This window comes from Gossypium hirsutum, chromosome A02 (genome assembly GCF_007990345.1).
Source record: "Gossypium hirsutum isolate 1008001.06 chromosome A02, Gossypium_hirsutum_v2.1, whole genome shotgun sequence".
NCBI lineage: Eukaryota > Viridiplantae > Streptophyta > Magnoliopsida > Malvales > Malvaceae > Gossypium > Gossypium hirsutum.
The window spans coordinates 32,608,326-32,629,617 of NC_053425.1; the positions used below are offsets into that span (position 1 = coordinate 32,608,326).

The following is a 21,292-nucleotide window of genomic DNA, read 5'->3' on the forward strand; positions in this document are numbered from 1 at the left end:
TACTTATAATTCGTTTGCCACTTACAAGATGGTTAAGGATTTAGTCAAGTGTATACAAATTATACATATTTATATAAATAAACTAGTAAAGTGCAGGGTTTTATTTATTTATTTTATTTAATATTTTAGCCTTTGTTTTATTTAAGTATTTCAGCTCATAGCATTGAAGTTGAAATCTCATGATCAGACATGGGAATTTCGGTGCAATAACTAAGTAATTAAGCAGACTATATTGTTGTTGTCTACATAAGATTTACAAACTGCAAACAAAACTAAATCCCCTGCTTACTCAGTCCTCACATTATTATTATTATTCACAAAACAAAAACCAGCACTTATTACGCATAGGGTTGGCGCTGGAGCCGAAAAGCTTAGTCGTCCGGTGTTCTCTCCTCCATCTCTTCCACTTGCGGCTCATCTAACTTACTTCCTACAATCTTTTTGTCTAGCACAGAAGCTGCTGGTTCTTCAATACTTTCCTGCTTTGCTCCATCTTTTTGCAATTCCTCATCGAAACTGGCTGTGTCACGATCATTAGTTTCTTGTGGATTTTCTTTATCTCCATGATCAACCTGGGGAGAATCTTAAGCAATCTGTCAGTTCAAGTTTTCATTCCTAGGCTCAGGGCCCATACAAACAGCCACAGATTATATCACCTACCAAGATAGCCGATTCCTCAGCATTCTTCTGCTTTGATGCATCCATTTCTAATGTCTCACTGACACTAATTACATTGATACCATTGGTTTCTTCTACACTTTCATCCACTTTATAATAAACCTGTGGAAAATTTGAAAGAAATCTGTCAGTCCATGTTGACCCTAGATAAAGGCGGAGATTCGATGTCCATGATACCATATAAGGTTGGAAATCTATAATAAGCCTAAGTGCACAATAATAAATATACACAACGATCAATGCCAAGCATGGTCTGTGATGGATGATATGATATAATATAATCAGGAAGACCAGGAAGTGATAATCATACCACACATGTGCGAGCTGGTGAGAGTACTTTGAAAGAATTAGGGCGGTTGTTGAAATTAGTTTCAGGTACACCTGGAATCCCTTCTGGGGATGTAAAATGGTCCACATCATGACCCACCTACAAGATTGATTAATTTTAGCATTACCAGGAGAGAAAACAATTCATAGATGACGAACAAAGAGAGGCTTTAGATGCTATTGCTTCATTAGTTGCGAGGTAGACAGGGCAATCCCAGACCCAAGGCAACAATCAACATTTTGTTTTAAAGTCCCACGAAAATTCATGAAATTAGTACTGTGAATTCCCAATTATATTGCCAGAAATCAAGCCAAGATAAAAACATAACTCTTTCAGCAATAGCAAAAGGAAAGAATAACAACAATAGCAGGAGTTCCTTACTCTTCCATGCCCACCAAATTCCCAAGCATCACTATCCAGGGCAACTCTATACTTCCCTGGCAAGTCACACCCCACTTTGTACCTGCATGTTTCACACAATAGTTAGTTGAAGAGTTTTAGGGTACAAGTAATTTCTTTCTAGCATATATAGATAAGTAGATCAGTCTCTAGCCGAAATGGCGCCTTGTACAAACACAAATAAATACAAATTTTCATAACTTGAAGCATACATACCCATCATAAGTATTTTCTGAATGAAAGTTGAACACGAAAACAAGATCTCCCCTCTCAAAGACGATAACCTAAATCAAGAAACCATTAATGCATCCGCCAAAACTGAAGGGGTTAAAACATGGCAATGGGATGTTATACGGCAGAGAACTAAACAAGGGTATGGTGCCATTATCTCTATCCCATTGGAGGTAAAATGAAGAAAGAAAAATTAGACTAGCATGATGACATAACAAGAAACCTTCCATTTTATTACCATACGTACTTGAAACTCAAAAGGAAACGATAATCTTGTTTACTTGCTATTGCAATCTTTTGGTTTTTGGATAGCCATAAAAGATTGATAAATAAACAATTTATTAATTCTAAAAATAAAAATTCAATCCTAAAACAGTTAAACAACTTTTGACTGTCAACAAATATGTGCATGTATTTTGCATCCTGAATTAGATCGACGGCTGCAATGGTCTTACACTAACCACTCAACTACCATTGTAGATTTACCTTGTTTTCTTCATCAGTGCAGCTCACTATCTGTTTTGTCAATGAAAGGAATGAAAATTTATCATCAAGTGCATTCATAGCTCTATCAAATGCATTCATGAACTGCAAAACCAAATGCAAAGGGAAAATTTTATGTAAAGATTGCATAGCTCCTGAATGGAGAGAGATAAAAAAGATACAATAATGATTAATACAAAAGAAATTTCAGTCTGTAAATAGATTATACAGATGCCTTCAAAGTTAAAAAAGCAGGTGAGCATTTCCAAAATGATCACCAAATTGCAAACAATGGTCCATGTTCAACTTGGATTTTGATCCGGATCTTAGCATTATGTTATTGAAATGAAAAGGTAGAAAGAAATTTAATCGGTCTCTTGGCACATATTCACTAGCTTATGCCCTAATGCTAAAATGTTCAAATCTTAGCATCTGCTGTCCACTGGAGAAGGATAAGGAGATGGGTCAAGGATGGAATACAGAATAGAAATTTTAACAAATTCTTAATAAAATGACCATTGACCTTGTATCTTAAGTGATCGGTATCCACCAGGGTCCACTGCCTTCTGCACTTTTCATAACTCCACCCATTGCCTTCTCTTGGAAAGTCAATCCATTCAGGATGTCCAAACTGTACAAACAAGCAGAAGATATATCTAGTAACCTTATTTGTTAAAAGAGAAAACAAACCCTTATATCAGAAAATTGCCCTCTAGGCAGATATAGCCTATCACCCCTTTATTATTTTCATGTCCTTTTGACTTAAAGGGCCTTCACAGATATTCATTGGTTCATTCTGATAAAATCATAGCACTGAAAAATCTCCTTACTTTTCCTAGACATGATACTTTCTCTAGTATCCACCTAAATAAAGTCTTGATTACTCTCCAGTATGCACAGTTGAGCCAGAATGTTTACCTCATTTCCCATAAAATTAAGGTAGCCCTCTCCTCCTAATGCCATAGTAATAAAATGTATCATCTGCAAAGGAAATTTTAAATAAAAGAAAAAAGTTAAAGAGTGAGAAAGAAGCAATGAAAATAATGACTGAATAAAGAAAATGATCTATGCAGACGCAAAATATGAAGGCTGAAAAAAATAATTGAAGTTTTTCTGGTTTTCAGAACAAGGCATGCACACATAGATTCATGGTGGCAGTAATTCCATCAACATGGCAAGACATAAAGGAAACAGGAGAGAAGCCTCTAACATTTGAGCTAGCACCAACCTTGTGAAGTGCAATCCCTCGGTCAATGGTAGGAGAAGCATCTGTTAAACATGACATGCCAGAGTACATTTCTTTATCCATTAGGAAAAATGCTATTGTCTTGTCACCTACGATAGACTGCACCAAACAAGAGTTATATCCAAGAAGCACAAAACATGGCAAAATATACAAACATTAAAAGAAAAGGGAACAATAAGAAGTGCAAATACAGTATCAGATTCAGGCCAGGAGATCAGCTATGATATTAACCATTTAAGATTTAAATCCTCTCGGGCTTTGCTTAGGGATAGAGGAGAAAAGGAAGAGGATAGAAAACATTTTATTAATCAAGTTTTCTTTATGTCTTATCTTTTCTGTAATCATCCGAAAGTGGGAAGAACAAATTCCAAAGGAGGAGAAGTTTCCCTAAAGAAATTATTTAACTAAATTTAGAAATAAATTGATCAGAAAAGTAATTCCTCATTTTCTATACCTGATCATGACTCTCAGCATAGGATATACACTTCTCAGTGTATCTCCTATTTGTCAAGCTACAGGATAAGTCTGTCATTGACCACTCTTCATCATTCTTATTCTTCAAGTAATCAATCCACTTGTCAGGGATGGCCATAGCCAGGCGGTAGTCAAACCCAATTCCCCCTTCAGAGACTGGCCTACCAAGTCCAGGCATACCAGAAACATCTTCAGCAATTACAGTTGCATCTGGCAAGATGCTATTTATCAGAGAATTGGCCAGCATTAAATAAACAACAGCATCAACATCAGTTGCATCACTGAAATACTCGTTGTAATCCCCTGTGAATGGCATGTTGATACCATGGTGATGATACAACATGGAAGTCACTCCATCAAACCTAAACCCATCAAATTTGAACTCCTCAAGCCACCACCTCAAGTTTGAAAGAAGGAAGCGAAGGACTTCCCAATTACCATAATTGAACAGTCGACTATCCCATAACTTGTGGTAACCTCTTTCTCCAGTGTGAAAATACGATTCCTGGGAACTTTGGCCAACATCAAAGCCATTAAGTCCATCAGTCACATTGTTACTTGCATGACTGTGAACAACATCCATTAAGACCCGTAGACCTAAGCTGTGAGCTTTATCAATTAAATATTTGAGGTCCTCAGGAGTTCCAGATCTACTGCTTACAGAAAAAAAGTTCGTTACATGGTATCCAAATGACGCATAGTAGGAATGCTCCATTACAGCCATCAATTGTACGGTATTATAGTTATTTGCCTGAATACGGGGTAAAACATCATCAGCAAATTCTCTGTATGAATTAATACGTGGTTCAGAGCTACTCATTCCAACATGCGCTTCATATATTCTTGGGGCTTTAGGTTTTGGAGGACGGGGGTACTTAAATTCATACCTGCATTAACAATGAAAAATACATTAGGACAATTTTCTCAATCACAAATTAAAAGTAGAAAATCAGCATCAATTCAATTTTGTTGGAACTGCAGTGGATATGGCAGCAAGTTTTTAATCTCTAGCAATATCAAACTTATCTTAATAAACAGTTCCTAAATTCTGGATTTAAAACACACACACACAAATACAACTAGGTCCAAAACCCTGGACCACACAGTAGTTTTTTTTTTTGTTGGCCAAGACACGACACAGTTGTTGACTATATGTATTTCTTCTACTTTTAATGTATCATATCATCAGTATCAAAATATATCACATAAAATGTGCAGAAATTGCACCTTTCTGAAGGTGGAGGATCCCAATGCACACCATCATATGGAGCTCCAAATCTGGTAGGGTCTACAGTGGCATACTTAATCCAAGCAGGCATTCTGTCTACCCAAACTCCATCACCATGCTTGAATCGGAACTTGACTCTTGAATTATGAGGAATAGCAGGATTTCCCTCAGAATCCGGAATTTTAATACTCCAAACGCCAAATTCATTTTTTTCCATCTTGTGGTTGGAACCATCCCATCCGTTAAAGTCTCCAACAACTTGAGCTTCCCTTCATGAAGGAAAAGACTCTAGCTAAGAAATCAAATACTATGAGTAAAATTGTGTTTCAGAAACCAAAACTTACTGAGCAGGAGGAGCCCACTCACGGTAGACAATTCCATCCTCTTCTCTGTTAAATCCAAATCTCAAATAACCTACAGAAGAGAGTAAAAGACAGATTTCGTTTGAACATTCACATATAAAATATTGAATTTACTACCTAGCATGCAATTTCATCATTGAAGTAGCCTTTGAGAAAAGCAAATTAAGAAGCAGATAGCATTGGAATGACCTTTTGCAAATTCCTCCAAGCCTCCCTCATAATTTTCAAAGAGATTTTTCTGATCCACATATTTCTTAATTCTATATTGAAAGTGATCTTTAAACTGTCGGAGGGCAGAATCAATATCCAAGATACCGATATTTTGCGTGTCTTCCTCGGAGGTTGTAACTGTTAAACTATCATCAGTCATAACAGCTGATATTGGGGAACCATAACTGACCTGGAGGGGAAAGTTAAGCAGAGATGATATAACCAACCGCCAAAATACTTATATTTGATAACACCAAAATACTATCATCAATGTGCGAGGAATATCTTCACAAGGGCTAATTAGGACTAGCATTCATGAAAAATAAAATCAACCACATAAAAGAAATTGAAAACGGAAATCATACCCTTCGATAAACTGGAAATACATGTCGCCGAAGCAATTTTTGGGATCCACGTCCGGATTCAGTGGCTAGTTGTTTAGCAATTTGATGATTAATTGCTGAACTCTGGAAATACAAACAAGTTTAACGGCTATGGAAGGAAGGAATAGAACGTCATGCAAATTGTCTAGTTTTAAGAAATTTGAGTAAATACAAGAAGAAGAAGAAGAAAAGTTCGAACTACAATTACCAAAAAGCGATTGTTGTTAGGTGAAGGTGAGAAAGAACGAAAAGCAAAAGGCGTTGCTGCGAGAAGACTCAACGAACCCAGCATCTTTGCCGGTCCAAGCAAGATTCAGCCCCTCAAAGTTCTCTCAGCTCAGTTCCATTTTTCCCTTCAAGCAAAATTTGGTTTAAACAGAGGGCAAAGCATAACACAATTGATTAGCACCAGCGCCAATCCCTTATTTATTAACTGATTAATTTATGTGGAAGTCTCCATCAATAAAATCTAAGCCGTTGATTTTTTTAACGTATAATAAGCAATTAGTTTTCATTTTTTTCTTATGGGTAAACTACACCATAGGTCATTAAATTATGGCAAATTTTTATTTTGATCATTTAATTAAAAAAAGTAACAATGTAGTCACTTAACTATTCAAAAGTTTTTGTTTAAGTCGCTGAACTATTCAAAAAAATTTATTTAAGTCATTAGGTTGTAAAGTTTCTATTTTTATTTTGAAGTTCAACCATGAGCTTTAAGTGACTATTCGACGATCAGTAGGGTGGATCAATACAGATCGAGGAGTAGAAGAATATACATTTTAATTAAGTTGATCGAATGATCAATATCGAAGATAAGAGAAAAAACTGTTTGAATTTTAGTTTGCAGATTCGTGATGTTTAAAGTTATTTTATAAAAAAATGAATTAAATTGTAGAAGAGAAGGGGGAAGAGAGCTTTCAATTGATGCAGGTAGTGCAAATAAAGAAAACCATATAGCATCAATTTTAATAGTCTAGTAATTTAAATGAAAACTTTCAAATAGTTCAATGACCAAATTATAACTTTTTTAAGTTAAGTGACAAAATAAAAATTTATCTATAGTTTAATGACTAATGGTCTATTTTACCTTTTCTTATTGGTCATGTCCAAATTCAGCTGAAAAAAGAAAGTGTTACAGTTGAAAGGATGTCCTTCCATTTCTGTAATTTTCCGTATGATTGGGATGCCTTTGTGAACAGACAAAGCATAAACTCACACGTTACAACTCAGCTGCCGTTAAAATTCAATGAATTAAATTTTTAATTATAATAAATCCCACTTCTTCTTCTACTGCGGTAGTGAGTACTGAAGAAGCCGAGATGATCCAAAATGCTACGATCTTATTGGTTATTATGGAAACAAAAATCACGTTCCTATCTTTTTATCAAATTCATTCTCTTTTGTTTTATATTAAAATTAGGAATTCGCGATGCGGGATTTAATTTTATTAATTTGATATATATAAATATATAACTATTTTATTTTTAATTAATTAATCATGTATTAAAAATATACCGTATATATTGACTTCATCATTTGTTTATCATGATTTTGCATATTATAAAGAAGTAGTTGTTATACACCTATAACAATATATTATTATCGAGAGATAATTATTGTAAACTTACAATAGAATTCATATAGCAGTTTGTATTTGATCGAGTCGAGTTAAATTGAGTCAAAAAATTTCGAGTTAGTCGAGTTGACGAATCCTATTTTACCAACTGAACTCAATTTGAAAATTTTTCGAATCGAGTCAAAAAATTTCGAGTCGAGTTAAAGAATCATATTATTTATACTCAATATTGCATTTACATGGATTAATTATTCAACTAGTAGGGAAAGTACAAGATTATTTAACTACATAAGTAAGGCTGATGGGTAAACATTTATCAAAACAACATAGTTTTGCCTTTTCCTTATTTAGACTTTCGGATAACTTAAATTGTGTAATCCATATTTGAGTTAAACCGAAAAATTTAATTTTTTATTCGAGTTGATCCGAATAACTCGATTAACTCGAACTATTTAATTCAAAATTTAAATTTTTATTGAATTTTTCGAATCAAACTTAATTTTGCTCACCTTTAAATTCATATAATTCTTATATTAAATTTCCATCAAATAAAGAAAGTAAAATTATGTTAAAAAAAAAGAGTGAGACTCAAATAAACAAAACTAAAAGATACATATAGCAAGTGCTTACATTTATTTGAAAGTAAAATTATGTTAAAAAAAAGTGAGAATCAAATAAACAAAGCTAAAAGATACATATAGCATGTGCTTACATATTGCATTTATGCATTTTTTTTATTTTATATTCTTTCACATTATTAATTCTGAATTTTATAAATCTAACTAGTTTTTTTAATTTATATGAGTTATCAAATTAAATTAATTAATTTATTATGAGCTATTGAATTCAAGTAATTAATTTATAAGTTTATAGTTATCAAAATTTATGGTAGCATATTTAATTAAGGAACTTAATAGTTTATTGAATTGATATCGGTGTTTCCACTCATTGAAAATTATTATTAATAGATTTTTCATATGAAATTTAAACATTTTATTAAAATAATATTTTAATTAAGATAATTTTTATTTAATAAATCATAATTAATAGAACTATCTATATAAAATAGCTAAAATTTTACTTATTTTCAACAACCTACTATTTCAAAGAACTAATTTAATAATAATGTGTTTCATAATCTTGGATGTTGTTGTTATAAGTGAAAAGTTGTTATAAAAGTTAAAATAAAACATAAAAAAATTAGTTCGCTAAATGTTGTTATAGAGATGTTTGCCTATATTTTGAAGAGTACTTAATTTTTTTGTTATTTCATTTAAATATATATATTTGTAAATTTATCTATTTTTGCTTTGATGAAAGTACTAATACATTAAGCATCATGCAATTAATATTAACATTTAACAAAATTAGAAGAAAAGTTAGAAACATAACCTAGATAAAAAAATTAATAAAAACAAAGTAATGGAAAATTCAATAGAAATAAAAGTTTAATATTGAATAAAAAATTGAATTTTTAATGAACTAAAAGTTTAAATTTACATAAAAAAAGATAAAATTTTAATGGGTATTTAATGAAAATAATAAATAAAAAACTAAAATTTTAATTTTTGTTTAATGAGAATAATTAAATATTATGATTTAAATAATAATTTTAAATATAATTATAAACATTTAAAAAATAAAATGAAAAAGAGAAAGTGTTAACCTTGATAATCACCAAGAGGAGGTGAATTGTTATTTTTAAAAACTTCAGTGAAAAATAGCTATTAAAGGAAACTCAAGAATTTATAATAGTTTGGCTTGAATTGTCTACCTCTATTGCCTTAGGTTACCCCAAGTAAGGATTTCCTAAATTCACTATATTTGAACTATTCAATAACAATGTTTTCACTGGATAATATAGAGTCAATTCCCTTAAGATTTTCTATCCAAAAACCTTAAACACTCCCTTACAAAGATGAGAAATAAGAACAATAATTAAAGACGCATCTCAAAAGAAGATATTACCATGATAAAACTCACTCAATGGTAATACAATACTTGAAAAGAATAAGAAATATGGTTACTCAAGTGTGTTTATGAATAACAAAGAGAATACTAATAAAAAAGATTGCAATTTTATGCAATTGACTTTACAAGCTTATTTCTTGTCTTTAATGTGGAGCTATTGACTTGTATTAAATCCTTTAAACAACCTTGGAGTCATTTGGAGAGTTTGGAGTGAATTAGAGTCGTTGTTGCAATTAATTTGGGCATTAATTACAAATTGCAGAGGACTTGTATTGATACAAGTGAACTTGTGGCGATAGAAGTCTTGAAAATTATGATCGTTGGAGCCACAAGTATCGGTAAAATTCTACTTATATCGTTAGAAGCCTAAGGCTTTCAAGGGTTCAAACTTGTAGCGATAGTTGTATCAGTAAAATGTGTAGGGGAGATAAAAAATTGCTTACCCAACTTACTTGTACCAGTAGAAGACCCCCTAAGTATCTATAGAAGTCTAATGCTTGCCTTGGGATGCTCTCTGACTTACTTCTACCGGTAGAACTCAACCAAGTATCGATACAACTAGACTTGTATCGATAAAAGGGTTCCCATGTATTGGTAAAAAGGTTCCCATGTTTTGGTAAAAGGGTTCCCATGTATTGGTAGAAGTTTGGAATAAATTTTGGGGTGCTTACTGACTTGGTTTATGTAACACCCATCACTCGGCCCGATCGTTAGACCTGGACATTGTAATGCCCTTGACCCGACCTGATCTACCAGATCCAAATCTCAGTTGTTATGTCCTTTTTACAGATGTAACTTAAAACTTTTTCTTTCTCATTCATTGATGTAAACCTTTATCTATGAGTATAATAGAATCTCTTATGGCGTACATTATATAGTTACATTTACAACTCAATGAAATTTTAGACTTTCTTACTTTCTCCCTCAATCTACTATGTACATATTAAATTTCTGCTTAAATGACTTATGCACAGACTTTGACACCTACTTGTTTTCCTTTATATGCATAACAGCCCAGCGCGCCACTTCCTTGGCGCAGCCTTAGCATTGTCTCTCAACGCATATTCCTTTACAGATATGAAAATAGAAACAACTTTTGTAAATTTGTAAGAAATTAGTGATCTAAACCTTATAATACTTTTTTTTCATTCATTCTACATTGCATATGTTATTTTGCACATCTTTTAGGTATTTCTTGACCTTTCTTCATTCTTTAGCATGTACAATACTGAGGCTACCATCTTTCTTTCTTGAGAACCATTTTCCCTTCTCTTGATACTATACTTAACATCTCTTTACTTTCTATATCCTTTTTGAATTCTTACCTTATTATCAAACTTAATAACTTTTTCCATACTTACTAGTCTTATCAATTTCTTCGGGCGAGGTAGATTACGCCTAATATTTAACTCAAAATTTGCTCAGATCTTCTTGACTTTAGTGCACTGTCTATACTTTCTTTTAACTCATATCTTTACCTCAACACATACTCTGTTGACACTAGCCTTTCTATTCATCCATTGTAAATATAGGGTTTACCATTCATTCGATGTCTGCCCAAAGGTGTTATCATCAAATGGTCATCACAAGACCTGTGTAACACCCCTATCCCGTATCCGTTGCCGGAATAGGTAAAGGGCATTACCAGACAAACAGAACATTTCAAACCAATTCAGAATCACAGATATCATATAACATCATTTCATAAGCAATCATCTCTTAAGATGGTCTACGAAACCTAAAATGTACTTTTAAGAAAGGTCTGGACTAAAACGAACACATTCAGAATTTTTAGAACTTAACCAAATCTTTTAAAACTGTTAAAGTCACATGCTCGTGTGACTAAGCCGTGTGACACACACAGGCACCAGACACGCATCCAATCGTGCCAAAAAGAGGTCCTATACTGACTTTTTCACGCGGCCAACAGACACGACCGTGTGGTACTTAGCTAGCTATTGACTTAAGCGCACGGCCATATGACACGCCTGTGTGTCTTAACCGTGTGGCACAATGCAGGCTTGGTTTAAGCCAACTTGTCACCCCTATATAGGTCTTTCCTACTAGCAATGTTAAACAACATTCATACAATAATTTTCAGCCAATTCCATGCTTAAAACATGCTTCATTACAACTAAATCATCATCATTCAATAACCCATTCAAAACCATATCAAAACTTAACACATTCATACCATTTGCTAGCCAACTCTCATGGCTTAACATATATTTAAAAACCAAAACTTAATACATAGACCTTCTAGCCTATACATACCATACTTTAAAATATTTACACTTTCAAAAAGTACCAAAATGAGTTCGATAGTGTGGTGATGATCCTCGACTATCCCCGAGCCTTCAGTAGCTACGATAACTATAAAACAGGAAGAAATCACACAAAGTAAGCTATAAAGAGCTTAGTAAGCCAAATACAATTGGTCTAACTACTAAAGCATATAAGTACAATTCAACCATAAAGATTTATAGCCATTTCATAGAATAATCCATAAGCTTAACCGTGCTCCTTTGTTTGCATTTATGTCATGCTTCATTTCCAAATTCCATACATATTTCACAAAGACAGAGTCTTTCATATTCAGAATTTTAGTACGATTCATACGTACCTGTATAAGTTATACATTTCATATGCTCATTCTCATATTTCGTACTCTATCATCAGACGGTTCAGAAATGATACAGATACTCGTAAACAAGTACAACGCTGATGTCCTGAACGTGGTCTTACATGTAATTCAATATCGATGCCTCTGTCCCAGACAGGGTCTTACACGAAATCAGATACGATGCTGATGTCCTAGACATGGTCTTATACGTAAATCTCAATCGAGGCCTGTGTCCCAGACACGGTCTTACACGATATCTCATATAGATGTCAATATTCCTTTAAAAGTATACAGAGCTTTTAGGATACTGACAAATTATCAAACTTTACTCGAAAGATATTCATCAGGCTCTCATGGCCATCCAATACAGATTACAATTTATATATGTGGAAATTAGTAAATTTAACACATAATTGTAATTTGACTTACCTTGGATGGATTTCGGATGAAACGAGTCAACTATTCAACTATTTTGGACTTCCCTCGATCTAAGTCAGATTTTCTTTATTCTTGATCTATTACAATTCAAATTCAACCATTCAATCATTCATTTCATTCAAAACTAATCCATTAACAAATATTTAGAGCACTTTGCATTTTAGCCCTTATGTTTTCACACTTTGACAATTTAGTCCATTTTCCACAAAATCACAACTATGAAAAATTCACCAAGACTATAGCTTGGCCGAATATACATGGCTTCCATACCAGCCCAAATAACATATTTAATTCACAATTTAGTCCTTAAAAACCTTATTTTCACAAATTAGCCCAAATAGTTCTATTTCATCAAAATTCAAAGACAAAACTTATAAATCATCTACCAAGCCTTTATAATTCATCCAAAAACATTACAAAACTCATGATGTCAACAATGGCATTTCATGAAATCTTTAACAGAAACAGAAATTCAGACATGGGTTTTGAAGAACACGAAGTAACGATCATCGAAAAGTAGAAATTATCAAAAAACGAACAAATTTCATACCTCAATTTAGCTACCAAAGTGCCGAATGTACAAAAGCTTCAAACCTTTCTTTCTTTTGCTAATTTTCGGCTAACATGCATGATAATATGGCTACCTTTTGTTTTGTTTTTATTTTAATTAACATTATTTCAACTTTTACCAATTTGCCCATGGCATATACCTTTAAATTTCTACCAACTAATGTCCATCATTGTCTACCATTAATATATATGGTAAATTTGACATGCAAGGACCTTTATTTTAAAAGCCAAGTCAATTAGGTGCTTTAACATTTAGCACTCAACTTTTACACTTTACGCGATTTAATCCTTTTTCATAATTAAGCACAGAAACAGAAAAATTTAATCACAGAAATTTCACAGACATAAATTCACATATCAAAAACATAGAAAATAATATTAAAATATTTTTCAGACTCAAATTTATGGTCCCAAAACCACTATTCTGATTAGGGTCAAAGCTAGACTGTTACAACTTGTTCTTTAAATTTTGCCACAAAGGCATTCCTTTTAACAGAGTTTGCAACAAGGCTAAAATAGCCACAAAGGGATCCTTTCAACAGAGACAACCACAAGATCGCCACAAAGGTATCCTTTTAACAGAGGTCACCCCAAAGGCTTCCTTTTAACAGATATTGCTACAAATGCTTCCTTTTAATAGAAATCGCCACAAAGACGTCTTTTCAGAGATAGCTACAAAGGTATTTTTTTATGGAAATTACCACAAAGGAACTTTTTTAGGTTGTGCCATAAATGCGTCTCCTTACAAATTACCAAAAAGGTATTCCTTTTCATAGATTTGCGATAAAGTCATTCCTTTAATGGAAACAACCACAAAGACTCACTTATACGAAAGTTGGTGTTTTTAATAATAGGGATTCGCCTAAACTCACCATCGTGAGGTTTTCCCCTCAACGTCTGGTACATACCCAACTGTCCTTTAAATCTTTTCCATATGATGTCATTGCCCAGCCATGGTATTACATGGTCTTTAGAGTGCCATGGAATTTTTGTTTCAAAGATTCATATTTTTAGTCCCAACGGACCCTTTTAGATGACTTCAAAAATAGACACAAACACTTCATATAGACTCATACTTGATAGACTTATTCACATCTGACTTACTCATGACAAAATCTTTCACAACAAACTTGTTCATGTCATCAAAACATGCATAGACACACTTTACTCATTTAGACATATTAACCATTGTCCACTGAGATCATATTCATACGAATCATTCATGTAAGTTCATCAGACATACATTCTTCCCAAAACCATCACATCATATATTTTTAGCTCATTTTCATAGAAGGTTCTAGCATGCATATTACATTTGGAGGAGTCAGTTTAAAGACTCACCTTGCGTCTTTAACAGCTTTAAACACTATATCTGAGCTTCTATTGAGTAGATCAGTAGCACCAAATTGACAGAACATGGGAACTCATCAAGATCTATACACTTAACTCATTTTCTTTCACTTTGAACATCAGAAATATCTAAATAAGACTTTACCATACTTACTTTACCCAGCTAAACCGAGCTGCTTCTTAACAACTTAGTATGCAAGGTTGCAGATCTTACCATAACAAAGGACATCTCAAAGCCTAGATACATATCTATGTATTTTACCTTAACAAGGGGCATCACTTACAATGAGACCTTCTCTCCAGTAGCCATACTTAAGTCTATTCACATACTCTTATTCATTATCGTTGCTCTCGATTATGAGATCTAACAAATAGATTTCAAGACAACATTCTTTAATGGATATCTTAATGAGACCATTTATATAGTTAAACCCACTAGCTATATCATTAAAGAAAAGAAGGAGAAAGTTTGCAAACTATTAAGATCCATTTATGGACTTAAGCAGGTGTCCCACTCATGGAATAAAAGATTTGATCAAACGATCAAGACTTTTAGGTTTGAGCAAAACGCTAATGAATCTTGTGATTATAAGTGTAAAAAGGAAAAAATATGGCCTTCCTTATTTTGTATGTCGATGATGTGACAGCCCTAAATTGACCCTAGTCGAAAAGTGGTTTCGAGACCGCTAAACCGAGTCACCGAAGTATTTGAGTATAATATTTATTGTCTAAAATATGTGAATATGAGTGTGTGAAAGTTTTAAGCTTCGATTTAGTCAATTGCATGTGAATTTAGTTAATAGGACTTATGTGTGACACTTTTGAAATGTGATAGGTTAATCTATAAGGATCTATTAGTGCATGTTATGAAAATAATGGGTTTGCATGTCAAATTTCCACCTATGACAAGTACTGGCCGGCCATGATGGGTTATATACATGCAATATGTATTAATTATTAGTTAGTAGCTTTATATTTTATAACATAAATAAATAAAAAAGGAAAAAGTAATTGAAATAAGGAAATGAAGGGTGATGAAAACAAAGCTTGAGTTTCTTTCTTCTTGGCCGAATGTAAAGAGGAAGATGGGAGAAAGGCATTCGGTCATCTTAAGTTAGCATTAAGGTAAGAAGTTATGTTAATTCTTGAAATTTTGGTTAATCTTGAATGAGGTATCAAGTTATTTTAGTAACCCATGTTGAATTTTTGATTGTGGGAATGAGTAGAGCTTTCGGCTATGGTAATTAATAAGGGTGATGGTTGTTGTTTTGTGATAAATTTAGATGAACAATGGTAGATGAGTGTTTGAACTATACAAATGAGCATATGTGAGCACTGGGTGCTAAGGGAAAAGAATCGGCTACCTTATTATGTACCAAGACCGAATGTGAATTTGATTATGTTTGAGTAATTTATGTACTTAAAATTGATGTAGTATAAGTAACCATGTTCTTGCCGAATATGTAATTGATAAAGGAGGAGTTTGTTATTGAACCTTAGGCTAAGTCCCTAGTGGATGGATGAATTGATAATAATTGTGTATAAAGATTTGCTTTACTATGTCTTTGTTAACAAGATGAGAAATGAGTTAAGATGGTCTTAGTGTACCGATTAGGACCTAAGGAGTTGAGCTTATTGATAGTATAGATTTCTAATGCACCTATGGTAATGGCCGAACATGTAGTTGTTTAATGTTTGAACAAGTGCCGTTTAGGTGTTCTAAATTGTCTAAATTAGATGTTAATCATCTAAGGGTTCGGCATTGTGCATTCTTGTTAAGAGTTTGATTTGAAATCATGAGGTTTTGTTGACTTGTGTTTAAATGGCATTCGGACATGGTCTATGAGTGTTTGCAAATCCAGTTTAAGTGCATAGGTGCTAAATACTTTGTATTGGAAATTTTGATGTATAAGTAGTAAATTGATTCAAATGAATTGGTTCTAAAATGTATATGAATGCCGTATGATTGTGTTTGATTGGGGAGTAAATTGTTTGATTTAGCTCAAGAGCTTAGAGGATTAAAGTTGGATAAGGGAAAGGAAAAAGTGATTGAATAGCCATTGAAATCGTTCGACAACATCCGAGGTAAGTTTTTGAGTAATGAAACTTAGTTTATGATTTGATTAAGTCATGACATATAAGCATAACAAATAAACAGTGATATAATGATTCTACTTGAATTGTATATTGAGGTGATTAGTTTATACCTATGACGGGTAGCCGAATGTGTATAGAGATCATGTTATAAAGCAAATCAAAATCATGCTCTTTGTATGTGGCTATTGAGTCGAAAATGGTAATGGTTGATAAGCGTCTTGTGTTTGAATTCTAGTTATGATAATGAAATATGGATGTGTCATGATTTATTGGTATATGTGCTTGATTATTCGGATGATATCTGGGCTAAGTCCCGAAGGCATTTGTGCAGGTTACTATATCCGGGCTAAGTCCCGAAGGCATTTGTGCGAGTAGTTACTATACCCGGGCTAAGTCCCGAAGGCATTCATGCTAGTGACTATATCCGGGCTAAGACCCGAAGGCATTTGTGTGAGTTGCTATATCCGGCTAAATCCCGAAGATACTTGGGTTTGGAAGCGAGCGATCTTGCTGTAATAATTTCAATTAATACGCTCATAAAATACAAACGATAAGGTATGTTTCGTATATGCATCGGAAAGGTTGATTCCTTTCAAATAGTACTCGCTCAATTGATTAACGAGCTTCCGGCCTCTAGTTAGGTTTGATACCCTGTGTATGAATATATTGGTTGAAGCGTGAAGAAATTATGATTTTGAGAATGTGCATATATGAAATTATTCATTTAGTCATATGAACGCTATACTTTAGTCGTAAATAATTTCGTTACTCAAAACTTACTAAGCATTAAATGCTTATTCCGTTTCCTTAATTCTCTGTTTTATAGATTTTTGTTCGTCAGCTATCGGACTCGGGATTGTCGAAGTCGAAGTCGTCCACACTATCTAAGCCCTTTTGGTACTCTTTTAGTTAAACGTTGATAATGGCATGTATAGGACTAGCCTTTGTTGTTAATCAAGTACCTTTGGTAATGTGTATATATTCGGATAGCCATGCGAAAATGGCTTAAATATTTTGAGCATAGTATTAAAATCATTTTGTATATATATGGTTATTGAGAGGTGTGGAAATGCTTGGCAATGATTAGCCATTGGAATGGTTAATCACGATCATATTTGGTGCTATGTATGTCAAATGGCTAGTTGAATCATGGAAACTATGAAATAGGTGAAATTTACCTTAAAATAGATGCTGATAGCAGCAGTGATGTGAGTTTGAAAATTCACTAAAATTAGTAGAAATGTAATTAAATAATGAATAAATTATGTAATCTAACCTTGATGAGTCTATTTTCATATGGAAGAAGCAAAAAGACCATATGAGCCGTATTTTATGAGATGTTTAAGTTTTCGTGAAACAGGGCCAGAAAGGTTACTGGATCCCCTGTTCTGACTTTGGAAATTTACCATAAATTAACCAGAAATACTTAGAAGTCATGCTTTATATGTCCAGATTCCTTTTTGAGTCTAGTTTCATTAGAAACAAACAGCATATGTATTGAAGCCCTGTACAGGGAGATATCTAAGTCGTAATGCGTGAAGGTCAGAGTAGTCGAACCCTGAAACAGGGGAGACTTTAACTAATAAACTGTACTAATTTCCCAAATAAAAAATTCTAGAAAAAAAATCTGTAGATGGATATATGAGTCTAGTTTCAGGGAAAATTTACGGAATCAGTTTTCGAGTTTTGGAACTCGAGATATGATTTTTAAGGTGACAGTGACGCAGTTAGCCAGCTTGTCTGGAAATTTTAAAATGAACTGTGTAAATAAATGAACTAAGTTCGTTAACACCTCGTGTTCGACTCCGGCAACGGTCTCGGGTGCGGGGCGTTACAGATGATATTCTACTTATCGGAAATGATGTAGGAAATTTGTCATTGGTTGAACTATGGTTAGCTCAACAGTTTAGCACGAAGAACTTTGTTGAATCTAGTTATATTATTGGAATTTGAATCCTTAGGGATTGAAAGAATAAAACGCTAGCTCTATCACAAGCTTTATACATTGATAAGGTACTAGAATGTTTTACAATGATCGATACGAAGCCAGACGCTCAGTCGACCGCATCGAGTTTTCATCTTATTTAGATGACTATCCTAAGACAACAAAATAACGAGAGCATATGACTAAGGTTCCATAAGCTTCGACAGTTGGAAGCTTTATGTATGCAATACTTTGCACACGTCCAAATATCTATTTCGTAGTAGGAATGGTTAGTTGATACCAAACGAATCCTGGTCTCAGGCATTGACGAGCTGTAAAGTAAATATTAAGGTATCTTAAAAGAATCAGGGATTATATGCTTGTGTATTCTGGGGAGAACCTTTCTCCTATTGGATACACAGACTCAGACTTCTAAATCTGTAAAGATTCGAGGAAATCTATATCGAGAAATGTATTCATCCTAGGCTATGGAGCCATAGTATGGAGAAGTGTAAAATAAACTTACTGTTGACTCTACTATGGAGGTCGAGTATGTGGCTACTTTTAAGGCAACAAAAGAAGTAAAATGGCTTCGAATGTTTTTAACCAATATTGAAGTCATTCCTGGCATGAAAAAAGCTATAACATTGTATTGTGATAACAGTTCTGCAATAGCTAATACCAAGGAAATGAGAAGTCACAAGAGGACGAAACACATTGATGGGAAGTATCACTTGATACGATAGGCAATAGCCGAAGGAATTATAGATATGGTGAAAACAGCTTCTAAAGATTACCTAGTAGATCTGTTTACTAAGACTCTTGTAACTAGGAGTTTTAACAAACACGTCGAAGAGTTGGGAATGCAAAACATGACACATTTACTTCACTAGGGCAAATGGGAGATTGTTGGGAAATGTGCCCATATTGTAGTAAACATGTAATTGTTTTCTACGTATATAACGATAAATAAATAAATTTCACATTTTACTGTTATGTCTTTTGTATTTCTGTCATTTATATTTTGCATACATTGCAAAATTGTGACAAGAAATTATTAGTTCATTGATTGTTTAAGTTCAAACTGATGATAAGTGGCATTGTAAGAACGTTCACATTGTGGCAAAGTCAACTTACTTTAGTAGATAATCTAAATAAGTCTGTAATCTTGTAAAAGAATCAAAGTGAGCATTTGATTCAAATACTTAGAAGGATTATTATGTCGTCTAAAATTCCAATTGAGAAGATGATTAGTCTTGGCTATTAGAGCAGTTAACTCCACGGGTAGAGATATAAATGTATTCATTGGCAGAATGATACATTGGACTTGACCCAAGATGAAGTAATTCTGAATCCGTTTGTGAATTAATTCACTTGTGACATTCGTGGTGTGATTTACATAAATCCTGAGTTAGTCACTGACCATGTATACGTAACCCATGTGCTTTGATATAAGTGAAGGCTTATGCTCTAAAGATGATCGAGTCGATAGCCATTATGTTGGGTACATGACTTGTGCATGGCATGACTTTACTAGAAATAGTGGAATTCATAGATCAATTAAAGAGTTAACAATATCCACTCATTAGCATTGTGTGTATTGATAAATATGCAATGTGGCCATGGGTTGCTTATTCTTAAATGAGCAATTTATCATAGTCATTTGTTGATAGTGATCATTTTAATCATTAAAAAGACATAATGGTGACACTGAGATAAAATATGATTATATTAAGTGAACAGATTTAACTCAAAGGAACCAAAGATATCATATGAGGGTAACACACCCATGACAAGGACATTGGACAAAGTAGTTGGATGAATTGTTTTCATAAAGAGTATACAATTAGAAGTTTTCAATCATAGTACTTCTTGTGGACTGACTCCATGATTAAGTAATTGTGAATTATCAGAATGATGCTTCTGGACATAATTGCAATCATTAGAGCCTAATTGTATATGTTTGATTGGTCCCTCCGCTAGCTTAACAAAAGCTCGATCGTACTGCATTTGAATCAAAAGAAAATTCTACGACTTTGGAAATAATTTAATTTAATTGAGTTGATTTATTCTATTTGGAATTAAATTGGACGATCATAAGAATTTTTCAACTAGAGAATTTGATTAAAGAATTTTCCTGAAAAATTAATTTGGAAAATTTAAGTGGTTTTTGGGAAAATTAATTTTGATAAAGTAAAATTAAATTAATCAAATTAATTAAAATTAATATGATACTTTTGGAAATTAATTTTCAAGTCAAGCAACTGGCCCAATAGGTAATTGAACTTGGAAATTGGAGATGAGATCGAAAATTGGGCTCAGGAGCCCAAAACCGAGACTAAGACCCAAAAACTGGTTGAATCGGTCGGGCCGTCACTAGCCCGGACCTATAAAAATTGAACTAGCTCAGGGTGTTGGTGGCTGTGGCGGCGACATTCTGATGGCCAAAAAATGGTCGATGGTGGTGGGTCTTTGGTGGCTGAGCAGTGGAAGAATTACACTCCTATAGAGACTCTACCAGAGAATTTGATATAAGATTAACTATTCCAAAAATAATATTATTTTAATAAATTTATTATTAAATTAAATTTAATTGTAATAGCCCATTTTAAGTGAAATTGAAATAGTAGTTTCGAGACCACAAATCTGACGTGAAAATATTTATTTTATTATTATTTTAGAGTCTACGAAATATTAGCAAGGCCATATAAAAAATTT

General features: G+C 33.3%; 1 protein-coding gene across 4 annotated transcripts; it reads right to left on the bottom strand.

Annotated features, from left to right (window-relative positions):
• Positions 1 to 196: 196 nt before the first annotated feature.
• On the bottom strand, positions 197 to 6,452 carry LOC107951980 (1,4-alpha-glucan-branching enzyme 1, chloroplastic/amyloplastic). 4 transcript variants are annotated; one of them, XM_016887183.2, is made up of 15 exons: positions 6,231 to 6,452; positions 6,005 to 6,106; positions 5,619 to 5,829; positions 5,412 to 5,481; positions 5,067 to 5,336; positions 3,820 to 4,726; positions 3,348 to 3,464; positions 3,038 to 3,100; positions 2,643 to 2,750; positions 2,123 to 2,152; positions 1,622 to 1,689; positions 1,388 to 1,469; positions 989 to 1,105; positions 661 to 780; positions 197 to 572 (listed from the first exon to the last, which is right to left on the bottom strand). In XM_016887183.2, exons 1-15 carry the CDS (start codon positions 6,312 to 6,314, stop codon positions 372 to 374), a joined length of 2,550 nt encoding a protein of 849 aa, XP_016742672.1. In that variant the 5' UTR covers positions 6,315 to 6,452; the 3' UTR covers positions 197 to 371. The 4 variants fall into 4 exon arrangements, with proteins under 4 accessions (XP_016742672.1, XP_040942651.1, XP_016742670.1 ...); XM_041086717.1 differs by having other exon boundaries at positions 197 to 583; XM_016887181.2 differs by having other exon boundaries at positions 2,123 to 2,224.
• Positions 6,453 to 21,292: the final 14,840 nt, after the last annotated feature.